Below are 20543 nucleotides of genomic sequence, written 5' to 3'. Positions count from 1 at the left end.
CCTCAATATCAGCCATTCACCTGAAGGGAACTCAGAATTTGCTGGCCGACTTTCTCAGTCGCCAGAAGATAGGTCAGGACGAGTGGTCCCTCAACAAGGAAGTGTTCGAGGAGATTGTGTCATGCTGGGGAAGGCCAGAAATAGACCTATTTGCAACAGAAGGCAACAGGAAGGTGACGCAATTTTTTTCGGTTCACCCACAGGATCGGGCCAGGGGGATAGACGCCCTTGCCAATCCATGGCTGTTCGGCCTGTGTTATGCCTTTTCTCCTGTAAGGATGGTGGCGGAGGTCCTGCAGAAGTTCCGATCGGAAGCTACGGACCTCATTTTAGTGGCTCCTTTTTGGCCAAGGAGACCCTGGTTTGCCAGCATAAAGAGATTGGCTGTTCATCCTCCGCTGTTTCTACCAGTCAGGGAGGATTTACTTTCCCAGGGGCCGATCCTGTATCCTCAGATAGAGAGGCTCAAGCTTGCGGCCTGGTATCTGAGGAACAGATCTTAAGATCACAGGGTTTTTCAGAAAGAGTGGTTAAGACCTTGTTAGAATGCCGTAAACCAGTTACTAGGGCAATTTACGCCAAGGTAGGAAAGAGGTTTAATTCCTGGTTGCGAGAACAGGGGATTGCAAGTCCTGGGGTCCCGGCAGTCCTAGATTTTCTACAAGCAGGGGTAGAGCTGGGCCGATCTATCAGCACTCTAAAGGTACAGGTGGCGGCCTTAAGTGTTTTCCTTCAGTCCTCCCTTCAGCAGAATCCATTTGTCAGGAACTTCTTCAAGGCCTTATCTAGATCCAGGCCTGTGAGAATGAAGACCTGTCCTACTTGGGATTTGGCCTTGGTTCTTAGGGCTTTGACCCAAGATCCATTTGAACCATTAGAGGGAGCATCACTTAAGTGGATGGTACTAAAGACTGTATTTTTGATAGCGATCACGTCAGCTAGAAGGGTCAGTGATCTGCAGGCGCTCTCGGTCAGAGAGCCATTTCTGTTAATTTTAGAGGACAGGGTAGTACTTAAGACTGACCCTAGTTTTCTTCCTAAAGTTGTGTCCACTTTTCATAGGACACAGGATATTATTTTACCAACATTTTTCTCAACCTCAGGTGAGGATGAGGCGAGATCTTTAAGTTTGTTAGACGTTAATAGAAGTCTATTAATTTTTTTAGAAGCCACTAGGGTCTTCAGAAAGTCAGACTCACTTTTTGTTAATTTTTCGGGCGCCCGCAAGGGCTGCAAGGCGTCCAAATCGTCTATCGCCAGGTGGATACGAATGGCAATAGTTAAAGCCTATGAGTTAGAGGGGAAGCAAGCACCCTTAGTTAAGGCACACTCTACAAGGGCGGTTTCCACATCGTGGGCAGAGAGGGCTGGAGCCTCTCCAGAGGAGATCTGCAAAGCAGCAACGTGGTCCAGCTACTCAACGTTTGCAAGACATTACCGTCTGGATTTATGGTCTGATAAAGAGCAGAATTTTGGACGTAAGGTCCTCCAGGCAGTGGTCCCGCCCTGACAAGGTGAGCTCCTTGCTTATCATCTCAAAGGCTGTCCTGGAAGACGATATGAGAAAACCGGAGTTAGACTTACCGGTAACTCTTTTTCTAGGAGTCTTCCAGGACAGCCTGGTTTCCCACCCAAAGTTGTTTAAGTTGGACTAAGTGGTGAGGATGTGTACTAACGTGATTGTTAGTGTGTTATGTCTTTCAGAGCCTTCCGGCGGTTCTTGGAGTAAAACTGAGGAGGGCCTGGAGGACCACACCTTTTATTTGATTGGCTTGACGTGTTTCCTGTCCCGGAGGGAGGAGCCCTATATCTCAAAGGCTGTCCTGGAAGACTCCTAGAAAAAGAGTTACCGGTAAGTCTAACTCCGGTTTTCCCCATGGGAGCTGTCTTAACTGCATGGGTTCCCCATCCAAGACCATACCAGGCCCTTCGGTCTGGCATGGATTTTGAGGGGAATCCCCCCACGCCCGAAAAATGGCATGGGGTCCCCCCCAAAATCCATACCAGACCTGCCGGGCTGCGTGCTTGGATAAGATTCAGGAAAAGGGGGCTTCCAGATTCCGATAACCTTCCCTGCCCACAGACCCAGACAACCAACATCCAGGGTTGTCAGGAATAGGCCCTTGTCCTCATCAACATGGGAACAAGGTGCTTTGGGGTGGGGGACGCAAGACCCCCCTGCCCCAAAACACCCACCCACCATGTTGAGGGCATGCGGCCTGGTACGGTTCAGAAGGGGGGGAGGGCGCTCGCTCGCTTTTCCCCACCCCCCTTCCTGACCTGCTGGGCTGCGTGCTTAGATAAAGGTCTGGTATGGATTTCGGGGGGACTCCGCCTGTTTTTTCGGCATGGGTATTTCCCTTAAAGTCCATACGAGACCGAGGGGGCCTAGTATGCTCTTGGAGGGGTAACCTATGCCTTTTTTTTTTTATTTGGCATGGAGTTCCCCGTAAAGATTCATACCAGACACAAAGTGCCCACATTGTCAGGATCAAAGTACGATCCCCGTGTCAGTGGGAGGAATAGTGCCCATTCATTGGTATCAGTGGGAAGAATAGTCCCCAATCGTTGGTGTCAGTGGGAGGAATAGTGCCCCATCGTTGGTGTCAGTGGGAGGAATAGTGCCCCATCGTTGGTGTCAGTGGGAGGAATAGTGCCCCATCGTTGGTGTCAGTGGGAGGAATAGTGCCCCATCGTTGGTGTCCGTGGGAGGAATAGTGCCCCATCGTTGGTGTCAGTGGGAGGAATAGTGCCCCATCGTTGGTGTCAGTGGGAGGAATAGTGCCCCATCGTTGGTGTCAGTGGGAGGAATAGTGCCCCATCGTTGGTGTCAGTGGGAGGAATAGTGGCCCATCATTGGTGTCAGTGGGAGGAATAGTACCCCATCAATGGTGTGAGTGGGAGGAGTTTTGCCCCACTGTTTGTGTGGGAGAATAGTACCTTTTACCAGGTGGAAGAATAGTACCCCAAGGGCCCCAGGCCACAGTTTGGAGACTACTGGTATATATTGACAATTAGATGATGTACAGTATGATTTACAACTGGTGAATAAAGAAGTAATATCTAACCAAGCAAAAAAAGCAAAACCAAGAATAAAGAAGCAATATCTAACCAAGCAAAAAAAATAAAAAATGATATCACACAATATTGTATCTTAAGCGAATACATCCGAAAATAAAAAACAAACAACAAACGCTAAAACCACATTAACTTCAATATTGGGTAATAATTACCAAAGAAATAACCACTTTAAACCTATGATAAGGTTTCATGTATGGTATACAATCATCAGTTATTAGATTGTAAGCTCTTCTGAGCAGGGCCCTCTTAATCCTCTTGTATTTTATTGTATTGTAACTTCATTGTCTCCTTTTATATTGTAAAGCACTGCGTAAATTGTTGGCTCTATATAAATCCTGAATAATATTAATAATAATCAGTATACGCATGTTTTAAAATAAGGGATTATGGTGTTTAAATAATAATAATAATAAAAAAAATGTAATTTCTTTTGCAAGCACATTTGCTCCCAAGTTGCATATGCCTCAGGAGAGATTGTGCAAGCGACCAAATCAATTAAAATGAATTCCCTCTGATCTTTCCTACAACAGAACTTAAAGAGGAAGTAAACCTTGATGGGTTTACTTCCTCTTGGATTCCCTGCAAAGGTAAATCATAATGGACTACTATGCATCACATAGTAGTCCATTATGTGTCACTTACCTGACACAGGAGCCAGTGATGTCACCGCTGTCCCCTGTAGTTCCAAGCCTCCATCTTCTTGGTGGGTTTGCTGTGATTTGTGATTTGCTGGAGCAGCGATGGCGTCACTCCCGTGCATGCGCACGGGAGCCGACACGAGCGGCGTATCGCCATGATCTGCGGCCTGCTCAGTGCGCCTGCACGCCGTTGTCTACGGCGCATGCGCCTGTCTTTTTGTAAATATCTCCTAAATCGTATAGGTTTGGGAGATATTTCTTGGACCTACAGGTAAGCCTTAATTTAGGCTTACCTGTAGGTGAAAGTGGTTTGTAAGGGTTTACAAACACTTTAATCAACACTGACTGCACTCTTTACATGAATTCAGAGATCTGATTGGTAGAAAATAAGTACATTATAGGAATAATTGAAGAATATGTGCCCCCCATTTACATCTCTGTGTGATGGGGAAATGTGAATCTAGTGGTGTTAAGAGTAAATAAAAAAAAGGTAAATAAAAAAAAAAAAAAAATTATATATATATATATATATATATATATAAAAATAATAAATATATATATATATATATATATATATATATATATATATATACACACACACACACACACACACACACACACACACACACACACACAATTTTTATTTTATTATATATATATTATTTCTTTACGTGTGTGTGTGTGTATATATATATATATATATATATACACACACACACACACACTAATATATAATCACACACACACACATATATATATACATACACTAAATAGAACTATAAAAAATAAATAGAGATGAATGAGAACATAACCATGACCCCCTTCACATCAATCTCTAGGACTTCACATAGCACGCTGCTCTCTCCCCCCCCCCTCCGAGATCATCATACATTCACAGATCAGAGACTTTGTGGCTAAGAATTATAAGATGTGTAGAATATATAGGAGGAGGATTACCTAGCAGCAGCAGCAGCTCCTGTGCGCTCCAGGTAGTGTGTGTTGTGTGCTCGTGTATTGTGTGTACATTGTGCTGGGTGAACCCTGGACTCGCAAACTCTGACATCATCATCATCATCATGATCATCACTAGGGAGCACAGCCTGTGTGACCTGTATGACCAGAACTCAGGGATTGATGTCACAACAGGTAGGATCTATTAGGAAGTTTCAATCGTTGCATACCGCCCACTCTACTCCGCCCCGCCCTCTGGGCTCACACTGAGTACACAGCAACCCCACAGCATGGACAGTCAGACACGCCCTGGAAGCCGAATTGATTAGCCACGCCTCTCCACTGTCACTCCTTTTCAGGCACGACCTCTAAGCTCTAGTCTAGCCACTACACTCCACCCTAACGCTTCTTAGACCCGCCCTCTAAAAAAAAAAAAAAAAAAAAAAACTGACTGGTCACGCCTCTCCGCTGTCACTCTTTAGAGACACACCCTCTAAAACTATCAGCCACGCCTATCCACGTTAAACTCCTCTTAGAAACGCCCTCTAAAAACCAACTCGAATCATTTTAGACACACCCCCTATGCTGCCTCTGTTTTAGCCACGCCTCTCCGCTGTCATTCCTTGCGGACGCGACTTCTGTCAGCCACGCCTCTCCACTGTCAGGCACGCTTTCTAAAAACTTTCTAAGCTATAATCACGCCTTTGCGCTGTAATTTTTCTTAGACACGCCTTCTAAAACTATAAACACGCCTCATTCTTCTGAGACACGCCCCCTGAACAAAATCTAAGCTGTAACAGGACACGCTCTCTGGGTTTCAACCACGCCTCTCCGCATTTTATATGGACACGCTAAAGCCACGCCTCTCCTCTGTCATTCATTTCAGACACGCCCTATTAGCAACCCTAGCTATAGTCACGCCTTTTCGCTGTCATTTTTTTCCGAGACGCTCGCTAAAGCTTAAAACTGCGCTACAGCCACGCCTCTCCACTGTCACTCATTCAGACACGACATCCCCCTTAGCTTTAGCCACGCCTCTCTTCTCTAACTCTTCTTAGATATGCCTTCCATACTAAATTTATAGGCGCTTCGCTCCAGCCCCCTGGCCGTCATTTTTCTCAGACACGCCCACACTCTCCTTCCTGGGGCTTAAACCGCGCCCCTTTGTCTTTTAATCACGTGCGGGAAGCTTCCTGGTTGCTAGGCGTCGACGTCAGCGCGCAATAGGCGTGTGTTAGAAGCGCAGCCAATCAGCCTGAGCGCCGGGTGGTGGCGTTGTTTTGGTGACGTGTGACGCTGTGATCCTCCAGTCATGGCTGGAGTGCTGTGTGTGTGCGGACTGATGAGGTGAGACACCTGACAGAGTTATCTGTCATACATAGATATGGCACCGGGGTGGAGGGCTGACTGTATCCCGCACAGATCTCCCAGAGCTCACTACTTTCATGTGGATCGAAATATAAACCAGTGTTTAGTATTGTAGTTTAGTGGGGATTTTTTTTTAAGCCATCGCTGTCAGGTGGAGGAGATTTCTCTCACTTCCTGTCTTGTTTACACAACAGGAAGTGAGAGAAAATCTATCCACTGTCAGGTTAAAATTAGAATCCCCTGTCTACAAAAATGTAATGCATGCGCCATGTTAGAGGAGGAGGGCCGCTTTAATCCTGTAACAAAAATGTGCATTTATGAAATGTTTTCTGATGTCTGTAGAGTGCTGCAGCCATGATTAGTACAGTGCGGACTCCCCCCCCCCCCCCTTTTTTTTTCCCTTCTCCCCCCCCTTTTTTTCCCTTCTCCCCCCCCCCTTTTTTCCCTTCTCCTCCCCCCCCCCCTTTTTTCCCTTCTCCTCCCCCCCCCCTTCTTTTTCCTTCTCCTCCCCCCCCTTCTTTTTCCCTTCTCCTCCCCCCCCTTCTTTTTCCCTTCTCCTCCCCCCCCCCTTCCTTTTTTCCCTTCTCCTCTCCCCCTCTTCCTTTTTCCCTTCTCCTCTCCCCCTCTTCCTTTTTCCCTTCTCCTCTCCCTCCCCCTCTTCCTTTTTCCCTTCTCCTCTCCCTCCCCCTCTTCCTTTTTCCCTTCTCCTCTCCCTCCCCCTCTTCCTTTTTCCCTTCTCCTCTCCCCCCCCCTCTTCCTTTTTCCCTTCTCCTCTCCCCCCCCTTCCTTTTTCCCTTCTCCTCTCCCCCCCCCCTTCCTTTTTCCCTTCTCCTCCCCCCCCCCCTTCCTTTTTCCCTTCTCCTCCCCCCCCCCCTTCCTTTTTCCCTTCTCCTCCCCCCCCCTTCCTTTTTCCCTTCTCCTCCCCCCCCCTTCCTTTTTTCCCTTCTCCTCCCCCCCCCTTCCTTTTTTCCCTTCTCTCCTCCCCCCCCCTTCCTTTTTTCCCTTCTCCCCTCCCCCCCCTTCCTTTTTCCCTTCTCCCCCCCCCCCCCTTCCTTTTTCCCTTCTCCCCCCCCCCCCCTTCCTTTTTCCCTTCTCCCCCCCCCCCCCCTTCCTTTTTCCCTTCTCCTCCCCCCCCCTTCCTTTTTCCCTTCTCCCCCCCCCCTTCCTTTTTCCCTTCTCCTCCCCCCCTTCCTTTTTCCCTTCTCCTCCTCCTCCCCCCCCTTCCTTTTTCCCTTCTCCTCCCCCCCCTTCCTTTTTCCCTTCTCCTCCCCCCCCCCCCTTCCTTTTTCCCTTCTCCTCCCCCCCCCCCCTTCCTTTTTCCCTTCTCCTCCTCCCCCCCCCTTCCTTTTTCCCTTCTCCTCCCCCCCCCCTTCCTTTTTCCCTTCTCCTCCCCCCCCCCCTTCCTTTTTCCCTTCTCCTCCCCCCCCCCCCTTCCTTTTTCCCTTCTCCTCCCCCCCCCCCCTTCCTTTTTCCCTTCTCCTCCCCCCCCCCCCCCTTCCTTTTTCCCTTCTCCTCCCCCCCCCCTTCCTTTTTGCCTACTCCCCCCCCCCCCCCCCCTTCCTTTTTCCCTTCTCCCTTCTTTGTACTTCATTGAGATCTACTTGTCCCAGTGCTGGCCAATAGGACATGTAATCTCTCCATTCACAGATCCGTGTTAGTGGTTGTAAACCTCCAGCTTGTACCTATATGCAAGCCTGTATTCATATTAATACTGTAAATATCTCCTAAACATGCACCATTTAGGAGATATTTACTATATATGCAGCCGATGATGTCATGGGAACAGCTATCCAGGCTGTTCCTTCAGAATTCTTTGCCGTAAATGATGGCTCCCCCCCCGTGCATGCGTTACTAGCCAGATCACCAGGTAAAAAGGGGGGGGGGGGGGGCCAAAAAAAAAGCCAGCGTCATTATACTGCGGCAGGTCGGCACGATCCCTCGAACCGTCGTAGCTGTATGTTGGCTCCTTTTAGTGGGATAGCAGGCGCATGGGGGGCACAGAACAAGGACGTGTGTATGTGTATGTAAACACACAAATCCCTGTTCTGTGAGGAGAGGCAGATCATGAGTTCTTACTAGCTAGGAACAACGATCTGTCATCTCCTCTAGTCAGTCCCATCCCTCTTCAGTTAGAATGGTCGCGCCTCTCCGCTGTCACTCTTTAGAGACACATTGAACCCGCCTTCACTCCATCCAAAACCAAAAACAGTTTTCGCTTTTAGTTTATATGATGGATAAAAACACAGAAAGCTGCAGGGAGAAGTGTATAGTCATGAAGTGTTTATTTGAGTAATGCTTAATGAATGATTTTTCTCTGCAGACTTTTGGCGTCGTTGTTCATGCCGGCTCTTATTGCCAGTATCACAGCCACCCTTCTGCTGGGAATTCTTCTGTGTTGCCTTCGGCTTTGGATTGCTCAAAAGAAAAAGTCCGCTGTGCAGTTAGGCAGCGATGGCCAGGCACAGAAAGTGGTTGCATTTTTCCATCCGTACTGCAATGCAGGAGGAGGAGGGGAGAGGGTGCTGTGGTGCGCTCTCCGAGCCTTACAGAAGAGGTATGTGATCCCTAATATAATGTGTATTGTACTATTATGTACCTTTCACTCCCAGCCTACCTGGCCTTCATTTTCACTTCTCTTTCCTCCTAGCTTAATTCCTATAATTGGTGATTATCATTTCTAAATAGCTTGGAATCTGGACCAAGAAATATATACAGACCAGGGGGTTGATTTACTAAAGGCAAATAGACGGTGCACTTTGCAAGTACAGTTGCACTCATTTGCCCAGAGCTTGGTGAAGCTTCACTTTGAAGAATACCCAATCGGGTGTAAGGAAAATTAAAAAACAGCATTTTTGCTTGCTCATGATTGGATGATGAAAACCAGCAGAGCTTCAAGGCCTTCACTAAGCTCTGGAAAAGGAGTGCAATTGCACTTGCAAAGTGTCTAGTTGCCTTTAGTAAATTGACCCCCAAGTGTCCAGTAGGTTAGTGTAGTGATTCTCAACCTTGCCCTCAAGTACCCTCAACAGGCTATGTTTGCAGGTTTTCCTTTATCTTGCACAGGTGCTTTAAATTAATGGCTTGGTATTTTGGACAGCTATTTTATATATATTGGGAAATTCCCAAAACATGTCCTGTTGGGGGTACTTGAGGACAGGGTTTAGAACTACTTGGTTAGAGGACTATCCTCTCACTCTTCCTCCCCCCCCCCTTTCCCCAGTACAGCCTCAGACATGCATTAGAGCAGGAGATAAAGTTTGTACAGCACAGAGTCATGTGGAATTTAACAAGCTTCTGGTAGGACTGTTGGGTGTTCATCTTCTAAGGACTCATTCAGGCACTACCTGATGTGCTGCCTGTACCTGAAACTGGTAGGGGTTATAAGACAGTCACTTGCCATATGGGAAATTTAAAGGCAAAGCTCACCTTTTTAAACAGAAGATAATAAATGCACAGTTCATTATTATTATTTTTTACAGGAGCCTGTGGATCGCAGATAGTGTCAGACTGCTGCAGACACTTCCTACAGTTACTGAGCTGGAGAAAGTGTCAATGGACTACAAGTGCGCTAATCGGCACACTCCTGTTCCATTAAGAACTACAAGTCAATCATCTGCGGTAGCAAACGGACTTGTAGTTTTATTTAGTCACAGATCTCTCTGACTGAATGAGGCAGTCGTGCGGGTGGACATATAGTAAATGCATCATACTGTTGGGCCCCTTTCACACATGTGGACCGTTTGTCCATTCTTCATCCATCCGTTGATGAATGAGAAACGGTCATCAATGCATTTCTCTGGAAAAACCGATGTAAACAGATGATCTTTCGTTTACATTTGCATCAGTCAACATCAGTTTTTTAAAAAATGATCAAAGCCGTATTTTTCTTCTGTTATAAAAGGAATGTGACCGGACAAACGGTCTGTTTTTTGCATTGGTAGTGGATGAAAAAAAATAAAAATAAAAACTGATGTAAAAACGGATGAGCAGCTGATGAAAAACTGATGTAAACTTCATCCATTTTTCTTTGAAAAAAGAAGTGACTCAACTGATGAAATAAATGGTCCACATGTGTGAAAGGGGACCTATGTTGTATTTATATAAATTTTTCTTTGGTTGAGATTTTTCCATACATCTCTTCCATGTTAATAGTACAATAAATATAGTCCTATATGTTACAACACTAGTCCCTTTACATTATGATGTGTGGTCACTATGGGGTAGATTTACTAAAACTGGAGAGTACAAAATCTGGTGCACCGCCACATAAAAACCAATCGGTTTCCTTCCTTCCCCCCTTTTTTTTTTGTCAAAGCTTAATTGAAAAGCTGACGTTAGAAGCTGATTGGTTTCTATGCAGAACTGCACCAACCTTTGCACTCTCCAGTTCTCGTAAATATCCCCCTATGCTCTATGGTAGGTTGTCTGTCCTACACACCAGTATAAACCCTATTCCCTACATGTTATATAAGTGGCCTAACAGTCTAGGTTTCTGCAGAAGCAGACATGTCACTTACATGATTGTACACTTCAGCAGGGGTTATAGGCAGTTTGTAGATGTGACATCATGACTTGCTTTACTAGAACCCTTATAATAATTACTTTTTTAATGGCACCCCCATGCATCTAGCAAATGTGTTTGTGGTGACCAAAATGCACGGTAGAGTACCATGTGGTTTGATGTGGCTTGATTTAAAAAATTGTACTGGCCATACTTTTTGCACATTCACATACCGGTATGTTTCAAAGCCCATTGAAATTAATGGGCTGTCAAAAACGCACTGCACGGAAATGCACAAATTTTAAGGTGTAACGCAGCCTTTAATATGTGCTCATACATGTACAATTATTGACCTAAAAAGTCAATTTTAGAGGTACTCTACAGATAACTGCCTATGTATAGGCCATCTCCAATATATGTGACAGATCATATATCATATAAAGTGGTTATAAAGGCAGAAGTTTTTTTTTAATCTTTAATGCATTCTCTGCATTAAAGCAGAGTTCCACCCAAAAGCGGAAGCTCTGCTTATCTTGCGCCCCCCGCCACATGGGGGGGGGGTGGGTGTTACCTGTCCCCACTTCCGAGAGATCTCACCGCAGCGACGTCACTCTGAAGTTTGGCCCCCCTTTTCCTTCACCCCGCTTTTGGGCCTTTCAGAAAGCACAACTCACTTTGTGCATGCACAGTAGAGAACCGGATGTGAAGATGCAAGGCTTCACTGCCAGTTTCCCTTACAGTCAATGTCGACGGCAGCACACGAGCGCCAATAGAAATGTCAGCTGGGGTGCTGACATCGCTGGATTCCAGGACAGGTGAATGCCCTAATATTAAAAGTCAGCAGCCACAGTATGTGTAGATGCTGACTTAAAATTTTTGCTGGGGGGAGTAGCAAACTCCGCTTTAAGGTAAAAAAAACATTTTTTTTTTTTTTTTCCAAACTTCACCCCCTGCCCCTACAAATACTCACCTGAGCCCGATATGGATCCAGCGCTTTGCACGTCTGCAACAGCTCTTCTCCCCTGTCTCACAGGCTTGGCTGAAAGCAGTGGTAGCCATTGGCTCCTGCTTCTGTCAGTCAAATCCTTTGCATGAGGGGTGGAGCTGAGCCAGGCTGTGTCTCTGAATATACACAAACGGCTTTGCAGCATTTGGTGGGGGGCCAGGTAATTATCACATATTTAACGAAAAACGTTTTTATGCTTTACAATCACTTAAAATGAATTGGTGCTGGAGCTCTACAAGGGTAGCATTAGTGTTTTTTGTATGTCGCTTATTATAAAGCTCTTCTGATTAGCCAGCATACAGAGTGCTTTAGAGATGCTGTGGTATAGATGAACCCCTACAAGTCCAATTACTTTTTCTCAAGCACTTGCCGATACCAATTACAAATACCTATTTTTTGATAGCTGGATATCAGCCCCCTCCAGTGTGACTTTGTTCAGCGGTACAGGTGTGAATTGTCAAAGTGTATGACGATGGAAATCACACCTAAACTCTTTTTAAAAGTGAGCTGCAGCCAATCCTAGTGTGTCTTATCATGTAAATTGACTGTCAGCTGGAACTTGGTTGCCAAAACTGGGACACTTTTTTACTCTTGGTGCATACAGTACTACACAAGGACCGCTGTTTTGTTAATTTTGGTGCTTTTATTTTGTCTAGGTACAAGAACGCTGTGTACGTGGTCTACACAGGTGACAAAGATGTATCTGGAGAACAGATTCTAAATGGGGCTGTCGGGAGATTTAACATCAAGCTTTCATATCCTGTAAAGTTCATATTCCTGGAAAAGCGTAACTTTGTGGAAGACAGATTTTACCCACATTTCACTCTGCTGGGTCAGAGCTTGGGTTCCATTGTTCTTGGGTGGGAAGCACTGACCAAATGTGTTCCTGATATTTATATTGATTCCATGGGTTATGCATTTACTTTGCCACTGTTTAAATATCTGGGGGGTTGTCGTGTGGGCTGTTATGTGCACTATCCAACTATCAGCACAGATATGCTGTCTGTAGTTCGGGACCACCATGCTAGGTTCAACAACTCTTCCGTGATCTCCAACAATCCTGTGCTGAGCAGACTAAAGTTAATCTACTATTATCTGTTTGCTTGGATTTATGGATGGGTTGGCTCGTGTAGTGATTTGGTGATGGTTAATTCTACATGGACCTTTAACCACATTTTGGATATTTGGAAATGCAGTGAGCACACAAGTATTGTCTATCCACCTTGTGATGTGCAGACATTTTTAGATATTAGTCTGGAGGTGGAGCAAGAGAAAAAGGGCCACTCCATCGTGTCTATTGGCCAATTTAGGCCAGAGAAAGACCACCCTCTACAAATCCGAGCTTTCAATGCTTTACTGGCAAAGAAGACACAAGAGGAACGAGCAAATCTAAAGCTCTTATTGATTGGTGGATGCCGCAACAAGGAAGATGAACTTCGTGTGGAGGAGCTAAAGAAGCTCAGCAAAGACTTGGAAGTTCCTGTGGAGTTCAAAGTAAACATTCACTTTGATGAGCTGAAGAAACGCCTCAGTGAAGCCACCATTGGGTTGCACACCATGTGGAATGAGCACTTTGGAATTGGTAAGAATGTGACTTCATATAGGAAAGGTAAAATTTGGTATAAGAATAACAACATTTCAACTACAAGCTTGGCAACATTCTTTAAAGCCCAACTCCAGGCATCCCTATCCCTCCCATTTTCATATCGGTGAAAAGGTGGAAACTTTTATCTTAGTTCACGTATTATACAACCAGTGGTCCCCAGAAGGTTAAAGCTCTATTGCTTTGAAAAAGATTATTTAACCCCTTTGCGCCGAAGGATAAATCAATTCTTCATGCTCAAGCCCAATTTTGCAACTTTGACGAGTTAGTAAAACCTGTACATATCATCACAACTACTTTGTGCATCCAGTTGGATTATACCTTTTTATTTTTTCAGGACAAATTGGGCTTTCATTTTGCGGTAAATGGTAATGAATATCTCCTGAACTTTTTTTTTTATTATCTAAGGAAAACCTTGTCCAAAATAGTAAAAAAAAAAAAAAAAAAACTTCATTAAATAAAACAAAGGTATATGGTTTTTACTACTACCATAACTTGCCACCAAAGGAAACCCACAAATAAATGATCCTGCCCCTGACAATCGCAGTGATGCCACATATGTGCATTTAGTAGTTGTTTGTACCCGTAGTACAGACCAGAAACAATGGTGCGCATTTTATTTCCTTCCTTCCCTTTTTTTTTCTCTCTACACACATAGTAGATGAGGTTGAAAAAAAAAAAAAAGACACAAGTCCATAAAGTCCAACCAATATGTGGGATTTTATGTCAGTATTACATTGTATGTCCCTGTATGTTGTGGTCATTCAGATGCTTCTCTAATAATTTCTTGACGCTATTGATGCCCCGCTGAGACCACCGCCTGTGGAAGGGAATTTCATATCCTGGCCACTCTTACAGTAAAGAACCCTCTACGCAGTTTAAGGTTAAACCTCTTTTCCTCTAATTTTAATGAGTGGCCACGTGTCTTATTAAACTCCCTTCTGCGGAAAAGTTTTATCCCTGTTGTGGGGTCACCAGTACGGTATTTGTAAATTTAAATCGGGTCCCCTCTCAAGCATCTCTTCTCCAGAGAGAATAAGTTCAGTGTTTGCATCCTTTCCTCATAACTAATATGTTCCAGACCCTTGAATTCGTTTTGTTGCTTTTCTTTGTACTCGCTCCATTTCCAGTACATCCTTCCTGAGGACTGGTGCCCAGAACTGGACAGCATACTCCAGGGGCGGCCGGACCAGAGTCTTGTAGAGCGGGAGAATTACCACTTCATCTCTGGAGTTAATCCCCCTTTTTAATGCATGCTAATATTCCGTTTGCTTTGTTAGCAGCAGCTTGGCATTGCATACCATTGCTGAGTCTGTCATCTACTAGGACCCCCAGGTCCTTTTCCATCCTTGATTCCCCCAGTGGTTCTCACCCCAGTAAGTAGATTGCATTCATATTTTACATGTTTTGCATTACATATTTTACAAATGCATTTTTTTACACTTTAAACCTCATTTACCATTTTCAAGTCAGATTTCAGCCTGAATTTTTGGCTGAATGCGGACCTGAAATGGACCAGAAGATGCACAGGACTCCTCTGCAATTCGCATCGGAGCCACTCTGGAGATGTGTGAACCAGCTCCATAGAGAGTCGCCTTATAGGACCGCCTCACGCCGATATGTCAGCTGAATGGCACGGCTGGGCACAAGCACATACAGGTATGTTGCCCTTTAAGAGCCCAGCCGTGCCATTCTGCTGACTTATATCAGCGTGAGGCGGTCCTTAATTGATTAAAGTATAACTGAAGGCAAAAGCTTTTTTTAGTTTTGGATAGAGTGGAGATGGATTAGAACGATTGTCAGTTTTTTTATTGCCATTTGTGCCTCCATTAACATGAAAGTTGAGGCAACAAATAACTTTAAAGCGGAGGTCCACCCTAAAATGGACCTCCGCTCATCTGATCCCTCCCCCCCTCCGGCGCCACAATCGGCACCTTTCAGGGGGGAGGGGGGTGCAGTTACCTGGATAATCCAGGTAACTGCACCCACTTCCGGGCTAGCTGCCTGCGGAACGAGCGTAGGTTACGCCCCCGTTCCGCAAGCGCCCGCCCCCTTCAGGAAGTGCCCCGCTGCCTGCTGGGAAACACACAGCTCCCAGAGGCAGCGGGGACCGTCCGGATTGCGCCGCGCGGCTCGCGCATGCGCAGTAGGGAACCGGGAAATGAAGCCGAAAGGCTCCATTTCCTGATTCCCATACCCAAGATGGCGGCGGGACCCGGCCGCCGAGCGAGCGATCGGCTTCGGGTGCCGACATCGCGGGCGCGCTGGACAGGTAAGTGTCACTATTTAAAAGTCAGCAGCTGCAGTATTTGTAGCTGCTGGCTTTTAAAAAAAAAAAAAAAAACGCGGAGTCCCGGTGGACTCCCGCTTTAATCCTAATCTTTGCCACATTGTAAGACTAATCTATTTAGCCCTGTAAAGCAAAAATTGCTCTACTTGCCTGTTCTGCAGCCAATCCGGTCTGGTCCCAGGCTGTCAGCGGTGGCTTCAGTGTAGAGGCAGGTGTAGGAGAGGCAGCCGACAACAGAAGTCCCATAGTAAGTCTATGGCTGGTGTCCCTTCCCAGCCGTTGTTGGTCCTCTCCTGCACACAGCATCCACCGCTGGAGAGCGGACCAGGTCAGCTGCAGAACAGGTAAGTACAGTGGTTTTTGCTTTATAGGGCTAGATTAGAATGTGGAATAGAGTAGGATTAGAGTTAGTTTTTGCCTAAACTTCCACTTTAGAGCGACTCACTCTTTGTCCTGTTTACCATTATCCGTGAAAGTAATAACCTAAAACTTTGGATTTTTTTTTTTTATCCCCAAAGAAGTAATAGAGGTGGAAATCTTCCAATGAGGACACTGGTACTGGTGACCTGGGGGCCCCCAAGGAATTCCCTTAATTTGCAGAGATTTCCTCTCACTTCCTGTTTTGCTATGGGACAGGAAGTGAAGGGAAATCTGCCCAATGGAACACACAAATCTTACAGCAGTTATAACTAGCGTTGCACCAATACCGGTATCGGTGCTAATATTAACCACTTAAGCCCCTGACTTTTTGTGATTCGGCACTGCGTCACTTTAACTGACAATTGCGTGGTCATGCGACGTGGCTCCCAAACAAAATTGACATTTTTTTCCCACAAATAGAGCTTTCTTTTGGTTGGTATTTGATCACCTCTGCGTTTTTTATTTTTTTTGTGCTATAAACAAAAAAAAGCATCAATTTTGAAAAAAACGCATTATTTTTTTACTTTTTGCTGTAATACATATCCCCAAATAATATATGAAAAAACATTTTTTTTCCCTCAGTTTAGGCCGATACGTATTCCTCTACATATTTTTGGTAAAAAATCGCAATAAGCGATTATTGGTTGGCGCACAATTTATAGCATTTACAAAATAGGGGATAGTTTTATGGCATTTTTATTATTATTTTTTTTTTTTTATTGTGACTGTGAAACTATGGCGGACACATCAGACATTTTTGACACATTTTTGGGACCATTGTCATTTATACAGCAATCAGTGCTATACAAATGCACTGATTCCTGTGTAAATGGCACTGGCAGTGAAGGGTTTAACCAGGAGGTGGCAGTGTAGGGGTTAAGTGTGTCCTAGGGGCGTGTTTCTAACTGTGGGGGGCATGGCTGTGATTTACAGATCACTGATCTCTGCTCCAATCACAGGGAGCAGAGATCAGTGTCACTTGTTGCTAGGCAGAATGGGGAGATGCTGTTTACATCGGCATCTCCCCATTCTCCCTCCCCATGAGACGATCGTGGGTATCCCCGCGGCGATCGAGTCCGTGAGACCCACGGTCGGACTCACGGGGGTCCCAAACGTGCAGGCGATGGTGCGGCGGCAATTTTAAAGGGACGTACCTGTACACCCATTTGCCTGTCCGTGCCATTCTGCCGACGTACATCGTTGTGCGCCGGTCGGGAACCGGTTAAGCATTTGCCCAAGTATGTGTCAGGGTGGATTTGATTTAAATCACTCGTAAAAAAAATCATAATTTTGAAAGAGCAACTGTCATCTCTGTCCAGCAGTGGCTCTTCCTCTGACCTGCTTTTCACTCACTGACAGTCCCATTTAATTTAATGGGACGGCTGGTGATGCGGCAGTGACACACCAAGGTGTGAGTGATGCCCGCTAACAGGCACTTTAAGTGTAAGGACTTATTCTTGCTGGTAGTTAGAATCTTTTAATTTTTGCAAACAAAATGAAAGTTTCCCTTTTTAGAATAATGCTGTCAGGTTAGTAAAACGGCAATATTGGCACCAATTAAATCATACAGTTTGTAGTGTACATAGATTTGCAAAACAATGTGATAAAGGAATATTCCTGAACTTTGTTTTGTCTCATGGTTACTGTGAAATTGTGTGCATGCATGTTATCACGGCTTGCAGAGCTTGGATTCATTTGAATGAGTTTACCAAAAATGTAAATATTGCAGAATATACAGCCTCATGCTACATTTCATGCTGAATAAATTATTAATGTATCTTAAATAGAAAATATTATATTTAGATAGTAAAAATCTCAAAGCATTTTATTTAAAGAAATTTTGATAAAAATTCAAAAAAAAAATATTTTTTTTTAATTTCAGTTTTACATGGATTTCTGTTTATATGAGGCTACAATTAAATTGCACTGATCTGAAGCTTTGAAATTGCATTACTTTAGTGTGATTTCAAAGCCAGAGATCGGTGCAGTTTGGATCTCTGATTTCATTACTGCTTGCAACTTTAACAGAAGTCAATGCAAGTTGCAATGAAATTGCAAATGGGGTGTGGCTTGTCACGCGATTTTGAACTTTAAATCGCATGACAAATCACACTGACGTGAACCATAAAAAATGCATTGAAGGAAAAAATGGATATTGGTTATTTTGTATCAGTAAATGGTATTGCCCAGTACTTGAGAAACGGTATTGGTACTCTGTCTTAACCACTTCATGCAAATCGCTGTACCCGTACATTGGTACTTTGATGCTAAATACTGGGGTTATGGCAGCAGCTAGCTGCCATAACCCCAGTATTTTTGGGAATGGCGTGCGTTTCTCTAAGATTAAAACTAGCCTCTGGCGGATTCGCCGCAAGATCACTTTTATCGGTAGTGGGAGAGGTGCCCCAGCGCCCAGCACCCCCGCGCTCCAGATCGTCGTCCTCTCCTGTGGATGCCTGGCTGCCAACTGAGGGGAAGATGGCCCCTGCTCAGCTCCATGGTATGGGAGGGTGAAAGCAACATCAAATGTCACTTCCACCCATAGTTCCTAAAGGAGAAATTATTCTTAAAATATATATAATTTTTTTTTTTTTTTTAATGGGATAACATTACTGTTGTCTTATTTTTTTTAATTCAAAAAAGTGTATTTTTTTTCCAATAAAAAGTTTCCTTTTTAAGACCGCTGCACAAATACGGTGTGACAAAGTATTGCAACGACTGCCATTTTATATATAATTTTTTTTTCTATTTAATAATTGGGGCTTTTAAGTAATTTTCTAGCAAAAAAATAAATAAAAATATTTTAACTTAACCGGTGTAAAAAAGAGGCTTGGGGCTGAAGTGGTTAAACTGGTATTGGTGCATCCCTTATTATAACCCTCCCTTGCTATTCAAAAATGGGGGGGGGGGGGGTGTATGGAGAAGAATAGTTTTGCCTAGAAAATCCAGACACATACGATCCAATGAGGGCACCCAACAAACGTCCAATTTAATGATAAAATTGATTCATAGCAGAAGAGAGCCAACACATTTTGGGGACCAAATGCACCCCCCCTTCACCAGGACTTAAGGGTTTGTTTGGCCTCTGAAACGCTTTGGATCTGTTCTGCTATAAATCAATTTTATCATTAAAGTGATTGTAAAGGAAACCTTTTTATCAAAAAACAAAAAACAAAAAAAAAAACAAAGATGTCATACTATCCTGCTCTGTGAAAGTTTTGCACAGAGCAGCCACAATTTTCCTCTTCTCAGGTCCCCTGGTGGTGCTCTGGGCCCCTCCCCCTTGCCGAGTGCAAGCCACTTGCTCTGGGGGGCACTTGTGCATGCTCACTCCTGAGCCGGCTCTGTGTCCATAAGACAGAGAGATGGTGGCTCAGTCCCACTCCCACCTCACTGGCTGTGATTGACAGCAACAGGAGCCAATGGCTCCTGCTTCTTCTCAGGAGGGAGAGACCCAGGAGAGCCTCTGGTCTTGTGCACATCACTGAATTGTGATCCGACTTCGGTAAGTTTTCAGGGGGGGGGATTGGGGGGGGGGGGGGGCTGAGGAGGGAGCTGCTAACTGAAGGTTTTTTTTTTTTACCTTCCTGCATAGAATGCAGGACGGTAAAAAAAACTTTCAGCCTTTACAAACACTTTAAATTGTCTTGGACTCTTAGCACTCTTATTGGATTGCATGTGTCTGGAAGCTCATGTATTGCAAGATGCTGATATGAAGTCTAATTCAGGTACTTGCACTGTATAATATTTACCTAATGATGTATTATCTTATACAGAGCTGTACCTTCACTCACTGGGAGGAACCGCCCACTATAGTCACATGATCAGTTCCAATAGGAGGAAAACAGCTGGGAAAAACAATGAGCCAATTACAAGAAAAATGACCCAAGTTTTGTTTAGACGGCCCATAAAGTGTAATTTCTAATAACTTGCAGGACTTGTATAGAATTGAACAGTGAAGTCTCTCCAGTCTGGTCATATAGATGACTGATTTGACTGTACCTTACTGACATGGAATATAACGTGATCTTGTTTTGATTTCCAGGAGTGGTTGAATGTATGGCAGCAGGCACAATAATTCTGGCTCACAACTCTGGAGGCCCCAAACTAGACATTGTAGTGCCCTACGAAGGACAACAAACGGGCTTCCTGGCCGACAGCGTGGATACCTATGCCTCCGCTATGGAGCACATCTTGTGTCTGCCTGAACACAAAAGACTGCAGATCAGACGGGATGCACGGCAGTCTGTCTCTAGGTTCTCAGACCAGGAGTTTGAAGCAAACTTTCTTTCTGCTACTGACTTGCTGTTTAAGTAATATACTGTTATCTGCCATTTTAGGTATATGTACTTGAACTGGAGGGGAAAGTGTAAATATTTTTTTTTTTGTAATATGTAAAATATATGTCTGTTGAAAATTAAATGTGCAGTCCTCCAAAGGGATTTATTTTTTAAAGTCTATATTCAAGTTGCATTATACAATGTAACTAAAGTAGATTAAACTGAGGTTTACGTGCACCTAAGCAACTTTCCAGCCTTGCAATATATACTTGTTCCCTATAGACACAGAGCATTGGCTCGGGTGGCCCCATAGCAAGCTGCTTGCTGTGGGGGCACTCGACTGGAGGGAGGGGCCAGGAGAACAGAAGAGGGACCAGAGAAGAGGAGGATCTGGGCTGCTCTGTG

At 44.7% G+C, this 20543-nt stretch overlaps 1 protein-coding gene across 1 annotated transcript; it reads left to right on the top strand.

The window, feature by feature from the left end:
* The first annotated feature begins 5873 nt into the window (after positions 1 to 5873).
* Positions 5874 to 20280, top strand: ALG11 (ALG11 alpha-1,2-mannosyltransferase). The gene is made up of 4 exons (XM_077468296.1): positions 5874 to 6017; positions 8359 to 8592; positions 12202 to 13127; positions 19904 to 20280. Exons 1-4 carry the CDS (start codon positions 5983 to 5985, stop codon positions 20173 to 20175), a joined length of 1467 nt encoding a protein of 488 aa, XP_077324422.1. The 5' UTR covers positions 5874 to 5982; the 3' UTR covers positions 20176 to 20280.
* The last annotated feature ends 263 nt before the right edge of the window (positions 20281 to 20543 follow it).

The sequence above is a fragment of the Lithobates pipiens genome, unplaced genomic scaffold (assembly GCF_037356315.1).
Source record: "Lithobates pipiens isolate NorthernLeopardFrog02 unplaced genomic scaffold, aLitPip1_a1.2 Scaffold_8, whole genome shotgun sequence".
In the NCBI taxonomy this organism is placed as follows: domain Eukaryota; kingdom Metazoa; phylum Chordata; class Amphibia; order Anura; family Ranidae; genus Lithobates; species Lithobates pipiens.
Note: the sequence above shows the minus strand (reverse complement) of the source record. Positions and strands in the feature narration are given on the sequence as shown.